A 23,587-nucleotide genomic window follows, 5' to 3' on the forward strand; every position below is an offset into this window, starting at 1 on the left:
AGAAGTATTCAGTGAACTGCTAGACAATGCGTGGTTGCTCAACTCTGGTTTCCCTACAGACTTAACGTGAACTGCAGGGAAAGGACAGAGATTTAATTTATGATTAGTGCTTGGAATGCATTTAAACTGAAACTGCATTCTGCAGTCCTCCCAGTTAAAACAAAATGGTGTAATACATCTGGAGATTGGAAAGATTGTGAGAAAAATTGAAAGAAGAAAAAAAAATTCTATTCCAAAAACTACTGTGCACATCTGAGGAACGAGAACAGGAATTCAACAAGCGATTTAGGAATGAGATAAGACCATTAGAAATAGGAACAGGAGAAGACCATTCAGCCCATTCAGTAGGATCATGGCTGAACTGACACTTCTCACATCCACTTTCCTGCAACACTTGAAGTATCTGTACCTAGGTGCTCTGTACCTAAGATGGCACCAAGAGGTGACATTACAAACTTTTCACTGCATGCATTCAAATGCATGTGACAATAAAGACGATTCTACGAAGGCTATTCTATTTCCGTGTAACCCTACTGATCAAAAATCTATCGATCTCAGCTTTATACATGGACTGCCCACACAAGTTTCTGTGATGAGGAGTTCCAAAGACTCATAACCCTCTAAGAGAAAAAAAATCCTTCTCATCTCAGTCTTAAATTGACATCACGTTATAATGAGATTATGCCATCTGCTCCTAGACTCTCTCATAAGGGGAAACATCTTCTCGGAATTTACCCTGTCAAGCCCCTTAAGAATTCTATGTTTTATTGAGATTGTGTGATGGAACAAATCATCATTTTGTCTCAAATCCATTGCTTCAAGTATAGATTGCTGAGGGCTCTACCAAATTCTGTCAGGTATTTCATTCACAAAGCAGTGGAGTGATAATTACTGTGTAAAATTATATCAAGCTGAAAGTCAGATCAAGGGACAGTGCTTTTTGGGGCCCATAAAAAGAGTAAACTATCCACTCCAGCAGTCCTTTGCTTTTGAGATCAAGTACTGGCCTCACCGATGACTGTATACAACTAGCAGTCTCAAATTACAACACAGAATCAAGGCACTTGCCAAGTCCAGTTACAGGTGTCACACTGAAACTTAGTGAGGAGAGAATAAAAATGAATAATTGTATATAATTGGTTTCAGATTTGTGTAGCCACAAATAAACTGGCTATTTTTTTTTAGGAGTAAATCCCGATTTGCGCTTAAAGCCAAAAAGTGATCTTGTGCTTCAAAATGTCGGAGACCACTGCTCTAAGCTGATTTGGTTCATGGCTGTGTAAAAATCCAGAATTTACCACTTAGGGGATAAGCAGGCCACTCACAAAAAGTGTGATTGTTAAGTTGGATTTATGTGTTGATGCAGAGCAATCTTAGCAGTACAGGGCAGAATAAAACACAAATCATAGACATCAAAGGCAAATTATAGGGAACACGGTTGTGTGTTTGTGAGCACATATGAAGAAGGGAAGCAGGAAATAGTAAATCTGTTTTGATGAAAAGCATAATTAATCTTCACGTTTTTTTAACCAATTCTTTTTTGGAGACATTTTAGCATAATGATTTATTTATGACCTTGTAAAAGAATTATTGGCTTTAGAATTAATTAATGATAAATTTAAGTCATCACTTTCGCACAACACATTTTAATATGTTTTTTGACCTTATAGAGGTTTATACAATTATGAGGGGCATAGATAAGGTGATTAGCCTTTTCCCTGGAGTAGGGGAGTTCAAATCTAGAGGGCATAGGTTTAGATTGAGAGGGGAGAGAGTTAAACAGATCTAAGGGCAACTTTTTCACAGACAGGGTGATGCGATATATGGAACGAACTGCCAGAGGAAGTGGTAGATACGGGTACAAATATAACATTTAAAAGACATCTGGACAGATACATGGATAGGAAAGGTTTACAGAGATATGGGCCAAATGTATGCAAATGGAACCAGTTCAGTTTAGGAATGTTGATAGGTATGGACAAATTGGGCCGAAGGGCCTGTTTCTGCGCTGTATGATTCTATGACTTCAGTACCTTGGATGTGGTACTATTGTTGTTATGTTACTGGACTAATAATCTAGTTCACAATATATTCATCTGGATTCATCAGTTCAAATTCCACTACAGCAGCTGGGGAGTTTAAATTCAATGAACTAAAAAAAACCGGAATGAAACACTAGTGGCAGTAATGCTGACGGGGTTTTTGTAAAAAAGCTACCCAATTTATTAAAATGCTTTTGGGAAAGGAAACCCACTGTTCCTATCTAGTCTGACCCATTATGTCAATTTCCAAAGCAATGTGGTTGACTTTGAAATGGCCGAGCAAACCACAACATATGCAAACTGGATTCACAACTCGGGCAAAAGAGACTTTGTTTCCTTAATTACAAGGTACTTTGCTCTGAGTCATTGCCAGAATGGCAGTTTGCCTTCATTGTTACAGATTAAATGAACTTAATCATTCTGAGCCATGTATTCCTACTGAAGCATTCATCAATAAAGTATTAACATCCTCATTGATTTATTTGCTAGGTGTAATCATGTCTTGAGTTTTATCTCTATATATTGATGAGGGCGACTAGTGGGGAAGTTTCCTATCCTTCGCCCGTTCTACCATCAACTGAAAGCCATGATATTTCTCTCTTTCCCAAACAATAGCTAATCAGTGAGCTCTTATCACAGGTAAATGCTAAGTTAGATAGTTGAGATATAGATACTGACTCTGCTGGAGAGAGATTGTGCATTTCTTATTAATATCTTCTAAAACAAAATTTCCATTTCAATTGATCACTCTTTGCAGTGGCACTGGCTCCTGTATTCTTTCACTCCAGGGGTCTACATGCTCAGGGGTTGAATTGGTGGTGCTAGGTTTTCTGAATTTCTCCATTTCTTCTTTCAAAGGCTTGATGTTGACACTTGACTGTCCAAAATATACATTACACCAAATACTGATCCTTTGAACTTTAGGTATGAAAAGGTATACTGAAGACGTCTAAATGTCATGAGTATATTCTTGACTCCAAACCAGCAATCTCCTAGGTTTCCCACAGACTTAAATTTTGCCCATATTCTTAACATAACCATTCTTGGGATTCAGTTTGACTTAATTGCTGGATGTTGTGATTGACTGGTTTGATCTTACCAAAAGTGGAACTACTGTGAAAGCATACCCAAATCTGATCTGTGTACCATTGCAACTTTGCTGTAAATGATTATTGTTCATCTCTCCAAAATGTGCTTGCTTTTTTCTTTGCATAATGTAACTGTTGCTATTGGTTATGATCACTGTTGCCAATGTCATATGACAACTGCTCGACATATTTATGCCATTTTTTTTCTCCCACATATAAATGGAAGCTATTAAGTATAAGCATTATTCAAATAGAAGGAATAAATTAGTTATCAATAAGTTTTGTATGTATATGATAATTTCACTGTAATCAATTTCTGGTGTTGGGTGATTTTAAAATTCTCTAAAAAGATCTCTTTCATATATTTCAATCCTCACTCTGTGCATACTGTATTTTTGCTGGCAGTTGTGTTCCATTCAAGTATGTGTCCAGTGCTTTAGCTGTTCTGATAGGTTGTGAAATTTATGTTACGACCACTTTTGACAAATTGATCAAAAAACATATTTTCTAAAGATTTGTGAAAAAGTTGAGACAGAAGAATGCTGTATTGAGAATTAACCTGGAGCAGCCTTTACATGTAGTCATGTGGGAAGAAATCCAAGTTAATGGTTAAGGCAGAAACTATGTCAAAACAGGGGTTGTGTGAAATGACCTGTTGCTGTTTTGCAATTTCTATGTATTGTTGGCATACTGCAAGTAACTCATCAAAGTTATAACCAAATCTACATCAGAGTAGTCAAAGCAACATAAACCCTACAGTTACTCTGTGAAAATATTATGATAGAAATAGCTCAGAAATTCAAAGGCACTGTAGCTGTCATTGTTCGGTTCAAAATGGGGCCTAAGTATCCAATCTGCTGACTCTTCAAGCTCAACACACATCGGAATTGTGACATTGTATCAGACAGAGAAAAGGCTCCCTAGCTGGATCTGAAACAATCCTCGGGCCTGAATAAGACCATAAGACCATAAGACATAGGAGTGGAAGTAAGGCCCTTTGGCCCATCGAGTCCACTCCGCCATTCAATTATGGCTGATGGGCATTTCAACTCCACTTACCAGCATTCTCTCCGTAGCCCTTAATTCCTCGTGACATCAATAGGGACATGAATAGGGACTTCATGTTTGAGGGCTCCTTTGAAAAGTGGGGGAGGTGGGGAAGAGAGACTTTCTTTCAGGCTGATACATTCAGAGAAACGTGGTCCCTGTGTAGATAAATCAGGAGTTATGAAGTTTTAAAAATAAGAACTTAGTGATTGTGGAACTAGGAAGGATTCCTCCTAGTTTCACTGCACTGCCAAAGAACCATTGTCATTCCCATATTGTCCCCTTCCCCTTCTCCTTTCACTTTCCTTGATCATCCTCCAACTCACCCTCTCACTCTGATCACTTCCATCTCTGTTCAAGTAGTGCTGTGAATTTTTTTTGTGCAGCCATTCAAAATTGCAACCCTCTGTACAGACAAGCTGCTTTGGGTCATGCAACAGGCATCTACAGTTCAGCAGTTCCACGTAAATGAGGTTGAAAGCCCAACACTGGTTGTGCCATTCTGGCAGAGTGATCATTTTAATAATTTAGCAAAAGTGCTAAAGCACTTCAACCCAGTGTTTGTATAGTGCACAGTGAAGAGAGAGTTTTAATGTTGGCCAGGAATCTCAAAGGGATTTTCCCAGAAGAAAGGCTAGTAATATTTAAATTTGAGTGCTTCCTGTTTAAGTTAAACAGAGCTTTGCATACTGAGAAAATTGTGCAGTCTTTTGTTTCAGCTGGGACAGAAAGGGTGAGTGTTTAGCTTCATTTCTCTGTATTTATATTCTTCTCTGCTCTTTCCTCTCTGCCTATTTTAAATCTCTTCACCCTGATAGTTGCTTCTTTACCAATCAAATTGACAATTGATGCTGGTTGTGAGCAACTTGGCAAAAGTACGTTCAACATAGCAAAACTCATATTTATGGTGGCAAAGAAGAAGAAATGTGTGCATAGGTGACAAAAACAAATTGGAAAATCTCAACAAGTATAGCAGCATCCATTGAGAGAAATCTGAGTTAACATTTCAGTCCACTGACCCTTCTTCAGAACACTGTTGTGAAAGTGGCTCTAGCATGCACTGTGTATGCCTTACTTATAAGCCTGAGGGAAAGCAAACCAGATGGGGCATATAGTAGATAAATAATTCTATAATCCCTGCTTTGCACCACAACTCTGAGTGTTTTTCCGGTATTTCTAAAACTCTTTACACACTTCAGATGAGTCAGAACATTGGTAACAAGGTGAATTGCGAGACTTAACCTCTCTTCAGTGTGAGACAGTGCATTTAACAGTGTATCGGTTACTAAAAGACAATATGGCATGGTGCTAATTATCACAAATCATTATCCTGCATAATTATTGAAGCAAGATAATTTATCAACATGGCCTAAAACTAATTACCATCCTCTAAAACAGTCTTCAGAGGATAGTAGAAGTTCTGAATTCAAGTAGAGTATCTGTCTATCCTAAGCTCTGGTGGTTATGGTTTTTTATGCATTTTGCAAAAGGAAAAAAAAATTATGACTGATGTCTGCTAGAGACATTGTGTGGGATTATCTAGTTACTAGTGACTCAGTGTTGAGTCAATCTTCTTTGTGGTGCACGTTATATCGCTGCCAAATTTACGACCATTATAGCCTACCTCAATCCTCAGGACAAAAAAAAAGATACAATGAACATCAATCAAATGTGCAAAAAGCTGCTTGTTTTAATTTTAATGGGCTGGGCTTTGGGCACACAGCCAACTCTGTCTGAAACAATGTGAGCAGAAGCAATATGGCTAATCTGTACAGTGCACTTGTTACTGGCGACTTTATGGGGTTTGAGTATGTGTGAGGTTCCTTCACATGCTGATCTGAATCTGACTTCTTCAAGGCTGTGCCTAATTGTTTTCTGTCAGTATCTATTTCACACACGTTATTGTTGTCATGTTATTATGCACATTAACATAGAGAGACCTGCCATCATCCACTGACTGTCAATGCAAGGCTGAGGCTTACCCAGGATTGTGCGTTTCTTCTGTGATTAAATAGGATGGCTCTCGAGCCCTGGATCTTTGAGCACGCGGGGCAGGGTGTCCCACAAGGGAGACAGATACAGGGTGCTCCTTTGTCTTACTTCTTTCTGTCACTCGGCCTCATCGCTGAGGCGTCTGGACTTTAAACATGGTGCAGCTTGATGGATAAATTGTCACCATTTTGGAGTTAGAAACAAACCCCTCCCAGTCATGAACATCAATGCTGCTTCTGCCTCTTGAGGAGAGCTTCAGAGTGTCTTGAGGCATTTTCTTTATCCTCCCGGAGGACTGACCATTTTAATGTTGCAAAAAAAAGGACTTGGCAGAAGAGGCCTTTTTCTGCCATCTGAGCAGCTTCCGATCCACCCAGGTTAATTTTTACAGTGGTTTGGTCTGAACATTTATAAAGGACACAAGCATTTGTTTGGCAGTCCTCAGAATAAATCTGGAGGATACAGTGGAGATGTCGCTTGGCAATTTTCTCTCGCGCTCGTTTGTGTCATTGGCGCACAATCCAGGACTCACTGCAGCACGTGGACATGGTGATGGCAACTGCGCTGTACACTAAGATCTGTGTAGACTTCTGATGGATTTTCTGGTCAAATTTTTCCTGCAATATTTGCAGAAAACTGAGCTAATGCAGCTGATCACATGTTCGATCTACTAAGATGTGATAAAACGGTAAACACATTAGTTGATAAGACTGTGGAACTGTAAAATTACAAAGATCAAGGCATAGAAATGTTTTTGACACACGAGTAGGATTGCAGATAACAGTAGACATGTCAAACATCCACTCTGGATGTGGTTAGTCAACATTTTAGAGATGAACACTGAGAAATTCAGATGTAACCACATTTACTTTTATAGGACTAAAAACATACCAATTGTCAAGTACAAAAGTGTTTCAAATTAGCTTAAATGCATAACTTTTAATGCAAGAATGCTTTTAAAATTCTGAACCTCAAACTCTTACAGTACTTGACTAGTGTGACAGACAGGAAGGAAGATTCATCATTCAGAGGAAATGTGTAAACTCCAATATTGGTCCCTACAGCCATTGTCTGGAAGATCTCTCTGGTCAATCACATGATGCTTGCATTCCCTTAGATCTTTTTTCAAAGAAATAAGTAAATTATTTTATTTTGGATTATTTGTTACAAAAGGGATGTCACAGGAAATACTTAATTAATCAGGAAAGAAGAGCAAGAAATGATGTTGAATTTGAACAAAACACTTGTTAGCCCTTAGCTAGGCTATTGTGTCCAGTTGTGGTGCCATGTTATAGGAAAACTGTAAATGCTTTGGAAAGATCACAAAAGCGATTTACAAGAATGGTTTCAGAACTGAGAAACTTCACTTATAAGGATAGATTGAAGAAGACGGGTGTGTTCTCCTTGGAAAGATGGTTTCTTGGAGATTTGAAAGAGGTGTTCAAATTCATGAATTTACTGGATAAGTGTGAATAGGAGAGACTGATCCCTTCCAATTGAGGGTTTATGTTAAGAAGGTAGCATTAGGTAGTAGTGTGTGCAAGTTCAGATCAAATTTGAGTTGTTTGCTTTTTTTGCTCCTATTGGTTAGCTTCTCCCAGTTTGGAATGTACCTGGCTGTATTCATCACCCCAACAATAAACAATCCAAGGCATCTTACGATTTGGAAAAAAATATGTTCCTACCAATAATTGACAGGGAATCAGGGGACTTTTTAATCTTACAATATGCAGATTCCATTGCACTTAGACTGAATATTTGGTGTGAAATAAAAGTGGGTGAGATGATAACTCCATATGAGACGCTCTTAACTTTTACTTAGTTACCTAATCATTTTAAAACACAGATTCAATGCCAGGTATTGTCTCCAAAAAAAAGGCTAAAGGCTGACAATTGAAGTGTAGCAGGAAATGAGACTCAAACAAAATAAGTCATAGTTCTGAAAAACATCATCACCTACAGCTGACAGCAGCAGATCCTGGAGAATGTGTGGGAGGCAGCTCCTGATCTACACCTCAGATTATTACTGATAAAAATCAATATCATCTCTTATGTGTCAGTAGAGCCAATTTGAAAACAAAATTAAACTTTCTGAACCTGAATGAAACTGACCAATATTTCTTGACAAGCTGGCAGCTATGGTGTTAAGTAAAAATGACAAATGAGTTTTCAACTCTGCAATGGGCAGCATTCATTGCCAATAAAGCAGTAAACTAACCTCATGATCTATCTATACAAACAGTGTAAAGAGTGTGCTGTACAGTAAAGGGAGTGCCTCAATCTGATGTCATCCATTAAACATATCATCACAATTGGAAGCACAAGCATAAGAACATGGAAGGTGAAGGAACAGAAGCTGGAATATGCCCTGTGGCTTTGGAGCTTTCACCTATATTCAAAAACAGATCATGACAGACTCCCTACTCCAATGCCACAATCGTACATTTTGCCATGTCCCTGAATTATCTTAGTACTCAAAAAGCTGCTGAATCTATCTTTAATGCTCTCAATAACAGAACATCTACAACTTTCTGTGGTAGAAAATTCCAAACATTCACACCCTTTGAATGAATAGATTCCTCATCATCTTGGTCCTAAATCGCCGGCCGCTTTTTCTGACAAAGTGATGCCATGTTTTAGATTCCCCAGGCAGGGGGAACGTCCTTTCATATCCATTCGTGGGTTGAGAAGATGAACCCATAATGAAGGATTGAGTGAGTTTGTCCAAGTCTCTCTAAATGTTAGAAAAATGCAATATGACCTCATTGAATGACATCCTGTTCTGAGCAGCTTCATAGGGTTGATACTGAGAGGTGGCTTCCCTTGGCTAGGGAATCTGGAACATGGGTATAGCCAGTTAAGAGACCACCACCTCTACTGCCATTGAGGATGATGGCCTGCCTCTCTGATTGTGGCTAGTCCAAACAGTGGGCAATTAACTTGGCAGCAACAATAGCATCATTGATAGATGTGGCCATAGATGTGGCTGAAAGAAGGTGGACGGTATCTTCACATTGAAATGCCCTCAAAGTAGTGGGAAGACATTTTCTTAATGGGTCGAGTCCTCAGCAAGAGGCAAAACCTCCAACAACAGTGTCAGAGCCACCGGGACACCCACTGCTGATAGGGTGCTCCTACACCAGCCTTTGAACTTCTAAAATGCCCCCTAGAGGAAACCATTGGGAGACACCTAAACGTCACTGGTAGCCCCATACAGCAGGGGACAAGCCAGCAAAATGCTCATACTTGGATTAGTGGCCCAGTACTTGGCTGCCTGGCTCTGATCAATGGGATTTTCACCTTTGGAAACAGTTTATGGCAATGAGAAGGTGCCAAGTTTTGACTGTCAATTTCTAACCTTCATACCTCCCAGTAATTCTTTAGAAGGCTTTAAAATCTTGGAATTTGTTGCATTCACTCAAGTGAAAGTGTATTCTCCTTCAGATAAACAGCTCAAGGCTGTGCAAAATCCTTCAGCTTTGACTTCACCAATACTCTATCTAAGATTATTTTAATGCTCCAGTTCCTTTCTCACAACAAACATGCCCAATATAGCAAAGAGCCAAAAGGCGCCACCTGCATTGTAGAAGGCCCATTGGGATTGAGTGCCCACGAAGCACTAAACTGACCAGCATTGTGCCTACCAGGTGCAGTGGCTATGGCCAGTAATGCATTTACCAGAGGCCTAGAACAATGAGGGACTCAGAGTACATTCAGCGAGAGCGAGACATGGTCTCCAAAATCATAACTGGATGCATTAATTTTCATCCAAAGGTTCTGAAATGATAATACAAGCACAGAGTTCAGATTCTAACACTGGATGTATGTAGGAGTTAGGTAGGATTCAACTTGGGAGATCAAGGAGATCATTACAGTGGCCAAGCTTAAACAAATTGGACTGGATTCCAGTGGTTGTAAGATTTGCTGAGATAGAAGTAGACAATATTTTGAGTGTGGGAGTATGTGGCCATGATGATGGACTAGCTGGTGTTCAGCTCCAATTAATCATTGGTGCAAAGTTTGACATTTGTGGAGGTTGATCTTAGTATATTAGTGGGATATGAGCATCACTGGCTGAGCCAGCATTTTCTGCCCACCCCTAATCACCCAGAGGCAGATAAGAGTTGACCACATGTCTGTGAGGCTGGAATCACATGTATGTTAGACTAGGTAAAGACATCGAGATTTCCCTTACTAAAGGACATATGTTGCCTCTATTTTTACAGTAATACTACTAAAAATGAATAAGCAGATCCAGTGGATTTCAGGAATGATATTCTGGGTAGTAGCCATCGTATTGTAGTCAGGCAGAGCCAACAGAATTTTATGAAGGAAAATCATACCTGAAAAATGGATTAGAGCTCTTTAGAGAATGTAGCAAGTTGGGTAGTGCATTTGAAATTCCAGAAGATATTCGATAAAGTTTGGTCTCCTTATATAAAGGAGTGATATACTTGTATCTCAAAAAGTTCAGGGAAGATTCACATGGCTGATTCCAGGATGAAGGGGCTATCTTGTGAGAAAGGTTGATCAGCATTGAACTTTACCTTTTGGTTTTCAAACAAGAAGAGATGGTTTTATTCAAAGATATAAGATTCTGAGAGGTCTGACAGGGTAGGTGATGGGATAATGCTTTCTTTCAGAGGGGAATAGGAACATAGGAATTAGGAGCGGGAGTAGGCAATCCAGTCCTTCGAGTCCACTCCGCCATTTAACATGAACATGGCTGATCTTATCCTGGTCTCAACTCTACTTTCCTGCCTGCTCCCCATAGCCCTTTATCCCGTTTTTCATCAGAAACATATCTATTTCTTTCTTGACTGATTCTGCTGCCACTGCCCTCTGGGATGGTGAATTCCACAGATTCACAACCCTCTGAGAGAAACAGTTTCTACAATCTAGAATAAGGGGGTGCAATTTAAGAATAAAGAGGTCTCCCATTTATGATATGGATGGGGATGAATTTCTTCTTTCAGGGTGCCATTTTGAATTCTGTTCCACAGAGAGCCGCAGATACGTGAATCTATTCAAAGCTCAGTTGAGATAGATTTGTGATCTACAATGGAGTCGAGGGTTACTGAGTAGGCAGGCATGTGGAGTTAATGTCACAATCAAATCAGCTAGGATCTTAAGAATCGTGAAGCAGGTTCAATGGGCTGCCTCTCCCATTCATGTCTCTTATTTCTTATGACCTTAGGTAGGTGAGGAAAAGCCATTGCAGAAGATATGTGGATTGCATTGGGCCTGAGGGATGTGGAGTCATGAAAGAGTGACATTGTGCAATGGAACACAAAGGAGGGACAGCAGAGGTGAATGCATCAGCGAAAGGAATACTGACTGATTGAGAGAGGGATAATGCATCATAGTCAAAATTGTAATGGTGAATTAATTTAAGGCAGTCTCATCACTGCAAGTGTGGTAGAAACCTGAAGAGAGTCAACGATGTAATTGTAGGAAAGACATGAATAGGAAGGGTTTGGAGGGATATGGGCTGGGTGCTGGCAGGTGGGATTAGATTGGATTGGGATATCTGGTCGGCATGGCCAGGTTGGACTGAAGAGTCTGTTTCCGTGCTGTACATCTCTATGACTCTGTATAGACTGAATTGAGCAACAGTGACAAGGATCCCATGGTTTTTCTGTCACATCTGTATTAACAGGTACACAACTATCGACATGAGTACTGAGTCACAAAGTTGGAGTGGGAATGAGAAAAACGGAAACATCGAACAGAAATTTGAAATTGTCCCCAAGCATCAGTGGATTAACAAGAATGTAGACAGCCCTGACATGCAGAAGGTGAGTGGTTGTTCACTTTAGCATCATCACCAGGAAGCTGAAATGGAGAACACCCTCTAGGAAACAACTGAATCAAACCCCAGTCAGAACTTCCTGCTTGTAAGAAATCTCTGAATGCACACAGCACACATTTCCTTTTATATCACAGCCCCTGTTGTACAGGAAATAGATGATGTGAGAAAATTGTTCCTGTCATATGGTCTTTTGAAATCTACTGAAAGACAGTATTTGAAAATACTGTGGCTTTGGTAAGTTATATAATTGATATATTTTTCAGCTTTCTGTCAACAATTCAACTGAATATCACCTTCAGTCAGCTGGAATGAGAAAATGCAGTCAGATATCGTCAGCAGCTTGATAAACAATGTCATCTGCACTCAGGAAACAATTTACAAATAATGCTCAACACAGGCAATGCTTACTAGACCAGCAAATGAGCAATCCAAAATGCACCCTGGTCTACTCTGTGAGCTTGGTGCTTGTCCCTGTGTGCAAGTATTCTGACAGCAGCTTTGTAATGCTAATTGTCAGCACACCTTGAAGTGTGGATATAAAGTGCAGAGGAATCATGCAAATGGACAAGAGAGGTGCTACGAGAGTTCTAAGAGGCTGGTGTTCAGAGATGAGGGACATGTATATCTTGAGCCATGGAGTGTGCCCTAGATGTTGTTACCGGGTGTCCAAGATGGGACCACTGGAGGAGCCAGCTAGCAAGCTGCAGTCAGCAGGTATCTGCTCTGCCTTTCATAGCTGGAATTGTCACTGTAACAGCGGATGGTAGGGATAGGATGCTACAAATTATTGAAGCCATATTCGGTGTTAATGAGGCTATTAAGGAACAAGAATACCAGTTGCTAAGTAGCTTGCCACTGCCTAGCAATAATCTCACGTCAACACCTGGAATGTTGGCTCCATCGGATTTCTCACTGGATTCTTGCAGATTTTTCACTGCAGACCACATCATGCAGCCCATTATATGATACTGCTGTACATTTTCAGAGCTACTTTCGGAAATACTATTGCATGACAAACCTTCTGGGTCACAGCCCCTTTCTCCAGCTGCAGGAAATATCATTAATACACAAAAAGTAGAATACATTCTGATAGTTTTGTATTCACTTTACCTTAGGTCCCAATTTAAAACTTCTCTGGAGCAATATTTATAGATAAAGTATGCAGGTAATTCTTTTTCTCTTGAATGAAATGGGCTACAATTGATAAAAGCTGTTTGATATTCATGCCTTTGAAGAAGGGCTTATGCCCGAAACGTCGATTCTCCTGCTCCTTGGATGCTGCCTGACCTGCTGCGCTTTTCCAGCAACACATTTTTCAGCTCTGATCTCCAGCATCTGCAATCCTCACTTTCTCTTAAGAAAACATACACATTAAACTAAAGAGGAGAGCCAATCATCCTGTAAAATCAGTTGCAAAGAACAATGAGTAATTGTTGAATTAATGTTTCCAAGCTTTCAATGTTACTATAAACATTAAACCAAGTTAAGATTCTGGCTAAAGTTTATGTTAATTGTTATTCTCATGGCCTGTCTTTCCATGGATCAGATCAGCTGATAGCCATTGTCGCACTGTCAATCAGCAATCTTGTGATCCAGTGGGAAATTGGTCTCTATTTTAATACGGATTTCACATAAGCTCATATTATTCTTTTGCATTTTATGTTCTTGATTGAGCATTAGAAACTTTTGCTAGGAGGGTTGTGCATGAATAACATTCAAAAAGCCTTTTGTTTGAAAGGTTCTGCTGCTAAGGAGAAGGAGTTGGTCCTGGGTAGATTCCACTCTGTTTCACAACAATAATAAGTTGCCTTCATACAGAGATTTCAATATTAAACATGCCAAAGCACTTCACTGGAGCATTGTCCAGCAACATTTGATAGCAAACAGCATAAAGAGACACTACTCAAGGAGGCAGATGTTTTTTTAAAGATCCCTGGAAAGAAGGGAATAGAAGCGAGGCGGTTTAGAGGGACAAATCCAAAATTTAGGGAATAGGCAACTGATAACATAAAGGAAGAAGGAAAATCAGGGAGAAAGATAAGACAAAGCGAAATCAGACTGTTGGTCTTTGTAAGATGCTAACTAAGATCCATCAACAAATAAATGTCAAATGCTTCGTGCTGTATTCCCAATACTTTCCAACCCCATATAAAGTTGTTGCATGGCTCATCCACTGGTCTGGCCTCCTAAGGTTGGATCCTTAAATGGTGGCTCAGTGTTAGTAGTACTGCTGCCTCACGCACCAGGGTCCCAGGTTCGATTCCAGCTGCAGGCGACTGCCTGTGTGGAGTTTGCACATTCTCCCCGTATCTGCGTGGGTTTCCTCCCACAGTCTAAAGATGTGCAGGTCAGGTGAATTGGCCATGCTAAATTACCCATAGTGTCAGGTGCATTAGTCAGAGGGAAATGGGTCTGGGTTGGTTAATCTTTGGAGAGTTGGTGTGGACTGGTTGGGCCGAAGGGCCTGTTTCCACACTGTAAAGAACCTAATCTAACCTAAAGATATGCTTCTATTGGAAAAATTGACTGAGTGATATTTATGATGAAGCATCAATTTCTTTTAACACCTTTCTCTCCCTATTAGTTTCTGTTGTTGTGAAAGGTGACATATACATGGATAATGAGTTATTTTCCACAAAACCTGCCTTCAAAATTGTTGCTTGCTTCTGCAGTTAAATAACAAAACAAGAATATACAAGACAAATCCATAAGTTGTCACCAAAATTGCAATTATTACAAATCCTCAAGTATGGGGCATATTTTTTCTGGACCAAGGGGAAGTGGGTTTGAGTAGGTGGACAGTTACATACATAAAAGGAGAAATTGGATGTAAATATCATGCTTTCTTTCTCTGGCTTTAACATGGAGTTATTCTTGCAGATGTTGGTTAAAAGATTTCCATTTTCTAACAGGCAGTTAAGTTTTGCTTTAACCAAGGATTCTGCATTAAACAGGCAGCAGGCAAACGTCTTGAGCTGTCAGCACCTCACCAAGGCCAGTCCACAGAGGTTGGTAGTAATATTTCATCAGTGAAACTGACAGACTGAGAAGGCACTGATCAGTGAAACTGAACAGCCGCAGGCGTGGCCAAGTGAGAGGCTGCTTTTCAGAGTTTGCCTTCTGCGTCTGACAGGTGACTGCCACTTTCTTGGGAATTACTGTATTGCACTTCATCACATTCCACCACACTTTCCTGCTGTCAGCTATGATACAGGGGCAGCTCTAACCTGTCTAAGGAGCAAATGAAGCAGCAGCACCGATAGAAGCATTCCCAGAAGGACCCATTGGAGCAAAACCATTACCAGCTGCCTTTTCCTCAGGCATGTACTGCTCCACAGGATAGAGCACAGAGTCAGAGAGTCACACAACATGGAAATAGATCCTTCAGTCTAACTCATCCATGCAGATAGACACAGAGATTGAGCTCCAAGGAGGCATGACCCTAGCAACCAGATTCACAGAGGATCATTTCTCTGGAGGGGACTGGTGCTCCAGAAGGCTGAGGGAGGCATTCACTGCAGATTATTGTTGTGACAAATGTCATGTCTCCCTTTGAGGGGAGGGCATGGTGTACCAGTAATGTGACTGGGCAAGTAATCCAGAACCTCAGATTTACAATGTTGGTTTGAATCCCACTATGGTAGATGGGGAAATTTGAACTTTTTTAAAAAAAAATCTGAACTAGAAAGGTAGTCCAGTGGTGACTATGTGACCATTATTAATTATGCTGAATACCTATCTGGTTCATTAATTCCTTTTGGCAAGGAGATTTATCATTCTCACCGGGATCACTGGACTCATAACATTAACTCTGCTTTCTCTCTGCAGATATTACCAGACCTATTCAGTTACTCCAGCAAGTTCAGTTTTTGTTTGGTATGAGACACTGTCCTCTTTCTTCCCACTCTGGAAAAATCACACATTGCTGTAGTCCCTTAGATTCCATAGTAGAACTGCCAGGTCTGAGTGATGGACAAAGAGAGCAGCCTTTTCTGGCCCCTTCTCCATTTCTTGGGTGTCTGCAGCTATAAGAAGCCCTGTCCAGTCCAACTATTCTGACTTCTACTACAATCCCTTTAGCCAGAGTTCCTTCGTTGGACAGATCAAGCATGTGGGATCTATCACAGCCTCCTCGAGAAATCATGGAAGCGGGAAAACTTAGTCCGAGAGTTTAATGAATTCCAAACCAACTAATTATCTTGTTGTTTTGGCGTCAAATCCCTCTCTAAGATTTGGACCCATCACTTCCCAGGTCTGGGTTTGACCACAGAATTCCTATCTGGGCAGATCAAAGACTTATTGTTTCACATAAACAAAAATGTGGGAGAAACTCAGATCCAAAGAGTCACATTGGACTCAAAACACTGGCTCTGTTTCTCACTCCATAAAAAGATGGCAGAACTGCTGAATTACTCAAGTGCTTTCTGCTTTGATTTCCGATTCCAGCATCCTAAGCACCTTGCTTTCATTTTAAGCCTTATTGTGTTCAGTTTTCTAGTGAAGCTGTGCCAGTCTGCTCCAGGATAATCTGCAAGCAGCCTGTACTAGAGGAATTTGTCTTTCCATAGCTGTGTAAAATATAACCATATACATTTCCTGTCATTTCAAGTAATTGGTAAGGTGCTCTGTCAGATCAGACACTGTACAATTCATACTAACAGCAGATGTGATGAAAACAAATGTTCATATTTAATACTCACAGAGCTTAGCCTCAATTTGTGAAAACAGAAAGATGTCTGAAGCAACAACACTTTACAGTAAGGAAAGGGTCAGCTGAACTATTGGGTTTATTCGCTGTTGTATTTGCTCAAATGCTGTCTTGATATCAAGGGCAGTCACTTTCATATTGCCTCTGAAATTCAGCTCCTTTTGTCCATCTTCACTTGAATCAAGGCTGTTGTGCTCTGAATGCTGGTGGAACTCAAACCGAGCAAATTATTAGTAAGTAACTGCACTGTTGACAACATCATCCATCACCTGCAGGGGTGGTAATTGGTTGGATTGAATTGACCTAGTTTTTGGGGACTAAACCTACTTGGGCAATTTCACATTTAGCTGGTTAGATGCCAGCCTCGTAGCTGTACTGGATAATGCAGAAGATAGTATCACTATGACGTGCTCAAGAACTATCAGCATGTGCCAGAGACCGTAGGTTTTGCTCTGCTCAGCACCATCAATACTGTAAAGGAAATTGAACTGGCAGAAGATGATTGCAAACATGTTAGCCATATCTTTTGAACTGTGATGTGGGGCTCTCCCATCACTGAGAATGGGGAGATTCACAAAATGTCCTCCTCCCACTGGTTGTTTGATTGTCGACAAATCATAATAACTAGATGTGGCAGAACCACAGGGTTTTAATCTGACCTCCAGATTGTGGAATTGGTTAGCTCTGATTATAGCATGTTGCATTCCTTGTTTAAAATCACACAACACCAGTTTATAATCCAACATGTTTATTTGGAAGTACAAGCTTTCAGAGCACTGCTCCTTCATCAGGTAGCTAACGGGGCAAGATCATAGGACACAGAATTTATAGTAAAGGAGCAAAGTGTCATATACCTGATGCAAGGTATTTCTTATTTGATTTACAAGTGGTCTGCGTTATAGCTTCACCAGGCTGATACTCCAATTTCAGGTATGCCTGCTACTGCTTGGGGCAAGCCCTCCTGCACACTTCATTAAACCATACTTGATGCATCTTTATGCTTAATGGTAATGGTAGAATGGGGGATATGTTGGGCTGTGATGTTGCAGATTCATAGCCATGCCTCACAGCTGGCCATTTTGGAGCAAGTGGGTCTGTTCTGGATCTATCCTATTTAACATGTTGGGAATGTCACACCATTCAGTGGAGAGTAGCCTCAATATGATGGCAAGACGACATCGCCATGAGAACTGTGCAGTGGCCATAACACCAAAACCATCAGGAACAGATGCATCTACACTTAATAGCTTGGTGAAGATGTGGCCATTAATTCTTTTACCTTTTTTTGGTTCTCTCAGCACCTGTGGCAGACTTGTGTGGAGTTATGCCCTGCCAGGCTTAGCGAGCTGGGTTAGTAGTGGTGATACCAAGTATTCTTGTTGATTGGGAACTGAAGACTCCCACTCACAGTGCATTCTCTGTCCTTGCCACCCTTTTCTTCAAAAGGATGTTCAAAAGGATGAAAGAGAAGTGATTCATCAGTTGGAGGAGGATTAGCATTGGTAATCCATAGCAGGCTTCTTTCCCCATTTTTGAGCTTTTGCCACAGGGGGGTTCAGAATTAATGTTAAGGACTTCCGGAACAACTCTTTCTTGACTGTATAGCATTGTGTCACCACCTCTACTGGAACACCCGACCATTGGGATAGGTTTGGAGGTGTGTGGGATTGTTCACTGAAAGCGATGTCTTGATATGGGCTCAGGACAGGTATTGCATCACGGCCTACAGCTCTGCTAAGGGACCAGCTGTGCTTAGGTCGTTAACCTCGGGTGAGATTGAGGGCCAGAAATAGCACCGTGGCCTGTGATTTCTGTTTCTGCCCCGAGCATGGCTATATCAGGCTGTGTTTCTACCTGTCCATCTTCCTCCCCACCTATCCACTCCACCCTCCTCTCCGACCTATCACCTTCTCCCCACCTTCACCTACCTATTACATTCCCAGCTATTTCCCCCACATCCTCACCCCCCTCTTATTTATCTCTCAGCCCCTTGGCCCACAAGCCTCATTCCTGATGAAGAGCTTATGCTCTAAACATCAATTCTCCTGCTCCTCAGATGCTGTGCTTTTCCAGCACTGCTCTTTTAACTCTGATCTCCAGCATCTGCAGTCCTCACTTTCTCCCTGGGTGAAACATTTCCCCATTTGTATACCAGTATGTGTTTGCAAAGAGGAATTCACAGTGTTGACTGGACAAGGTACGTCCTGTCCACATTCCATGTCTAAGTTGATGCTGTCATAATCAATCCAATTATTTTCATATTCACATTTTTCATTGCAGTTTCGATGAAGGTAAATAATACATGAGGCCATGTTGAAGGGAAGTTAACAATCATCCATATTGCTGGGGATATGGAATCCCCAGCAATTAGGGCGGCACGATGGTTAGCACTGCTGTCTCAAAGTGCCAGAGACCTGGGTTCAATTCCTGCCTCAGGCAACTGTCTGTGTGGAGTTTGCGTGGGTTTCCTCCCACAGTCCAAAAAATGTGCAGGTTAGGTGAATTGGCCACACTAAATTGCCCATAGTGTTAGGTGTAGGGGAATGGGTCTGGGTGGGTTTCTCTTTGGAGAGTTGGTGTGGACTTGTTGGGCTGATGGGCCTGTTTCCACACTGTAAGTAGTCTAATGATAAGGCAGATGAGTGAACCTGATAGACTTAATGACGATCAGATAACTTTATGATTATCATTACTGATGCTAGTTTTTTTAATTCCAGATTTGATTAATTAATTTAACTTAAAAGTAATCCAATTAAACAACTTTTCACTTGTGGAATACTTGTTCAGGTTGTTGAGTCAGACAGTACGTAAGGGTAACATTAATAGAGATTGGCACATGCCTCAAATTCCTCCTTATCCTACCCCCTCCCAAAAACAACCTAAAACAAAGAGATCTTGATCCATTGGGTCAATGGATTGTGGAGTGACCGATGGAGTTATAATTTGGATAAACGTCAGGTGTTGTGTTTTGCTAAAACAAACAAGTACTGGACTTACACAGTTAATAATAGGGTTCTGGGTATGTTGTAGAACAGAGACACCTCGGGGTTCAGGTAAACAATTCTTTGAAATCTGTGTCACAGGTAGACAGGGTGGTTAAGAAGGCACTTAGTCCACTTACCTTCACTGCACGGATCTTTGAATACAGGTGTTGGCACAACAGGATGCTGGTGAGGCCTCTTCTGGAATACTACGTGCAGTTCTGGCTGCCCTGTTATGGGAAGGATATTATTAAACTTGGGAGGATTCAGAAAATATTTACCAGGATGTTGCTGGGAATGGAGGGATTGAGATATAAAAATAGACTGGAAAAGCTGGGACTTTTTTCACTAGAGCATGGGAGGTTGAGGGATGACCTTATTATGGTTTATAAAAAATCATGACAGGCGTAGATAATGCGTCTTTTCCCTAGGGTGGGGAAGTTCAAAACTCGGGGGCATATTTTTAAGATGAAAGAGAAAAGATTTAAAAAAAGACATGAGGAGCAGCTTTTTTAGACAGAGAATGTGGTTCATATGTGGAATGAACTGTCAGAGAAAGTGGTGGATGTGGGTACAGTCACAATGATTAACAGACATTTGGATAGGAAAGGGTTGAAGGGATATGGGGCAAACACAGGGAGGTGGGACGAGGTTAGTTTGGGAACATGGTCGGTGTGGTCGAGTTGTTTTGAAGGGTCTGTTTCTGTCCTCTATGACTCTATCGCCTCAAATCTCCACAGCTCTTTCACATTTGGACAATTACTGCCAGCACTACTTGTTTGTTTTATTTGTCCAACAGAGGTGGGCATTGCTGGCGTGGCCAACATTTTTTTGTCCATCACTAATTGCCTGAAGAACAGATTCTGGAGTCACATATAGGCAGGACCACGTAAGGAGAGCAGATTTCCTTCATTAAAGGATATTAGTGAACCAGATAGGTTTTTATGTCAACCTATATTTATAGTCAGGCAGTTGGCATTTTGCCAGCTTTTTAAATTGAATTCAAATTCCCCCATCTGCTATGTTTGGATTTGAACCCACATCTCTCGAATGTTAACCTGAGGCGATGGTTTACCAAGCTCTTCTTAAAAAAAACTCCTGATGTTAGAACTTGACAGAAGAATCCTGATAATTCCTAACTTGTGACTAAAAAATCATACCTTTGAGCATTAACATTTTCTAGCAAAACTTTAGGAGGCAGTGTTAATTTAGACCCTACCTTTGGTCACTTGTATGCCTCAGTACAGCTGCTACACTGTATACATACAAAGTAAACAAAGGGTGAAGCAGTTCTAATCTGTGCCAAATGAAACATGTCCTAACCGTCAGATAAAGGTGAGGATGTTTACATGACTCATACCGTAAAATGTCTTCCGTTGGTCTTTAAAATATCTGAAAAATATAGGAGACTTGTTAATTTATTTCCTGCTGTTTCTAAACAGAATGTGCTGCAAAAAAATTAATTAGCTGGAAATTGAAACCCCCTAAAAAAAACTGCAGCAAATCTTCCGTCACAGCAAGAACTTCCTGTTGTCATCATGGTTCTGAGGTGCAAAGGTTTTGTTTGATGACTATTAGAAGCAGTGTTTTTGGAAGTTTTTTCTGATACACAGTTCCTATTGTACGACAGATATCAGCTAGTGGCTCATCAGCAGAGCACCAGTATATTTTCCCATCATTTCTTGTGAGCCGCTTAGAAAGTTAAACTGCAATTAAGAATTTTTATTTTATATGGGGGAAGGCAAGTAAATGTTGAAAAGCTTAGAAAACATAATGTAAACAACAGCTACAATTTTAACTACTTTTTGGACTGAGTTCGGAACCAACGTCTGATTAAAATAGAACTGGGACTAAAAAGGGGCCAATTTGTTTTTTTTAAATCTCCTGCCTTGGGAAGATTCGCTGCTGGAGGGCTCTGAGAACAGAAATTATAGGTCGGCCCAACCTATTTTCCAATACCACGAGTGAAAATATCTTGAAATCCTAGCTGGTGAAACTCCCTGTGCAAGTTTCGAAGTGTCTTCTGGAAAGACTACTGACTGCGAACACTTAAGAATAAAGCCCGAATTCCAAACACAAGACTAAAGCCAAAACAGTTTGCAGGAGCGAGGCGGTGTTGCTGTGGCCTGAGTACATTCACAAGGAACAGGTCGTCAATAGCATCCTGTTTTGATACGATAAACCGCGCTGTCCTTGTTTCAGTCAGATTCACATTGTTATTTTCAAAACAAATCCAGATGCAAAGCTCCATTAGAGGGCAGCATCAAAACCCCAATATCTGCAGATTTATTAGTGGGAGGATGCGGCAGTTAATTATCGTCAACCGTGTTGGAGCTGAATGTTTTTAAATAAGCAAAAAACCGAGAGCGCTTTATTTTTGTGTACCTTCCAATGAAATGTCGTGCAGGTAAGGCTCCTCTCGGTGTATTAGCATCTGTTGAATGGGAATGTTTTGGTTAGCTGCAAGGCTATTTTAATCAATAAAAACAAAGCAATTGAGTGAAAGCTGCACCACTCCACGGTTTGAAGTGGTGCAGGTTATTCGCCTCAGCGCTGTGCTATTTGCACTGCCATCTGTGAAACTGGCTGCTAACTATCTGTTTAAACAGCTGCACGGGGGAAACGGTACTCCTTCGACTCTCAACGGACGGTGCACTTGAGAGAGAGAAAAAAAGAGCCCGAGCTGTAGGGATTGCGGTAAGTGAGCCTGGAGTTTCTGTGTTTACAAACAGAACGTAAGGGTTCAGAGATAGAGAGGGGGGAGCTCTCCATTTCAGTTCAGATTTTAATGTGAAAGGCAGAGACTGCTGTGGAGTCTAGATCTGACCACGAGCAGGAGGAGAGGTGGGACCTAAGAAGGTGGTTTCGATGGTTAATTAATGCTTAGGGGAAAATAACCATTTGTCTTTACTTACCTTTCACATCATAAAGGGTAAATACAAATGGAAACTAACGGCGGTGACACCGTGAATACAAAAATGCCAATGTTAGTGTCCGGTATATGTTTCAGTCCGGACTGCCTGGTTAAAACGTAAAATTGGTGGGAATTTTTAAAGTAAACGGTTTGTTTGAGGCACGGATTTCTTATAGTTGTATCCACTTCGAGCGTTAAACTAGATTTTAAAAATTAAATTGCAGAATTGTACCAATAGAAGTCTGGGACAAATTGGTAATTTTTAAAATATTAATTTGCTTTCAATGCACACTTGCTCCGTCCCTCTGCACTAAAATTACACGAGATACTAATCAACATGAACGTGGTACACTATTCTCTCCTGTTCCAGCAGAGTTTGTAATCTGTTTGTTTCTAAAAGGTTAATTTTGTCGCTAATTTCGAGGAGAGCTATTCTGGGGGAGATGCGTTTGCCTTTGAACACTTGTACACTGTACTGTGGCTACAGCGCTCAGATCCTATTACCTGTCACTTAAGTCCATTTGTGACATTAATTTACACACAAAGTCTTAAAAATGTTACGGTTGATTATGTAGAATCAGAGTCATGTTTCTCTGAGGTGAAAGGGAAACCAGGGCTTGAGAAGTTATGAGAACACCCCATTTGCAAGTTCCTCTTCAAGCCACAGACCATGCTGACTTGAAACTATGTTGCAGGTCTGTCCCTGGATCAATATCCTGGAACCCTCTTCCTCAGGGTGCCGTGGATCTCCCTAGATCACATGGAAGCAAGCCATTTGGCCCAGTAAGTCCACACTGACTCTCCAAAGGGTATCCTATACAGACTCACCCCATCCCTGTAACCCTGCATTTCCCATGGCCAATCCATCTAACCTGCACATCTTTGGACTTTGGGAGGAAACCAACACCTGGAAGGAACCCACGCAGACATGGGGAGAATGTACACCCTCCACATAGGCAGTGGCTCAAGGGAATCAAACCCTAGGTCCATGGTGCTGTGAGGC

General features: G+C 40.9%; 1 protein-coding gene across 3 annotated transcripts in view; it reads left to right on the plus strand.

Moving 5' to 3' along the window:
* Window positions 1-23,587, plus strand: part of LOC132820291 (TNFAIP3-interacting protein 1-like) — a 63,084-nt gene that overhangs the window by 10,365 nt on the left and 29,132 nt on the right. The window contains exons 1-2 of one of the 3 annotated variants that reach the window (XM_060832325.1): window positions 21,899-22,077; window positions 22,280-22,367. In XM_060832325.1, the coding sequence (XP_060688308.1) occupies window positions 22,067-22,077; window positions 22,280-22,367 (99 nt within the window). In that variant the 5' untranslated portion in view covers window positions 21,899-22,066. Of the gene's footprint in view, window positions 1-11,828; window positions 11,968-21,898; window positions 22,078-22,279; window positions 22,368-23,587 lie in introns of those variants that run through there. The other 2 variants (XM_060832318.1, XM_060832340.1) reach the window with 2 other exon arrangements.

Source organism: Hemiscyllium ocellatum, chromosome 1, assembly GCF_020745735.1.
Source record: "Hemiscyllium ocellatum isolate sHemOce1 chromosome 1, sHemOce1.pat.X.cur, whole genome shotgun sequence".
NCBI lineage: Eukaryota > Metazoa > Chordata > Chondrichthyes > Orectolobiformes > Hemiscylliidae > Hemiscyllium > Hemiscyllium ocellatum.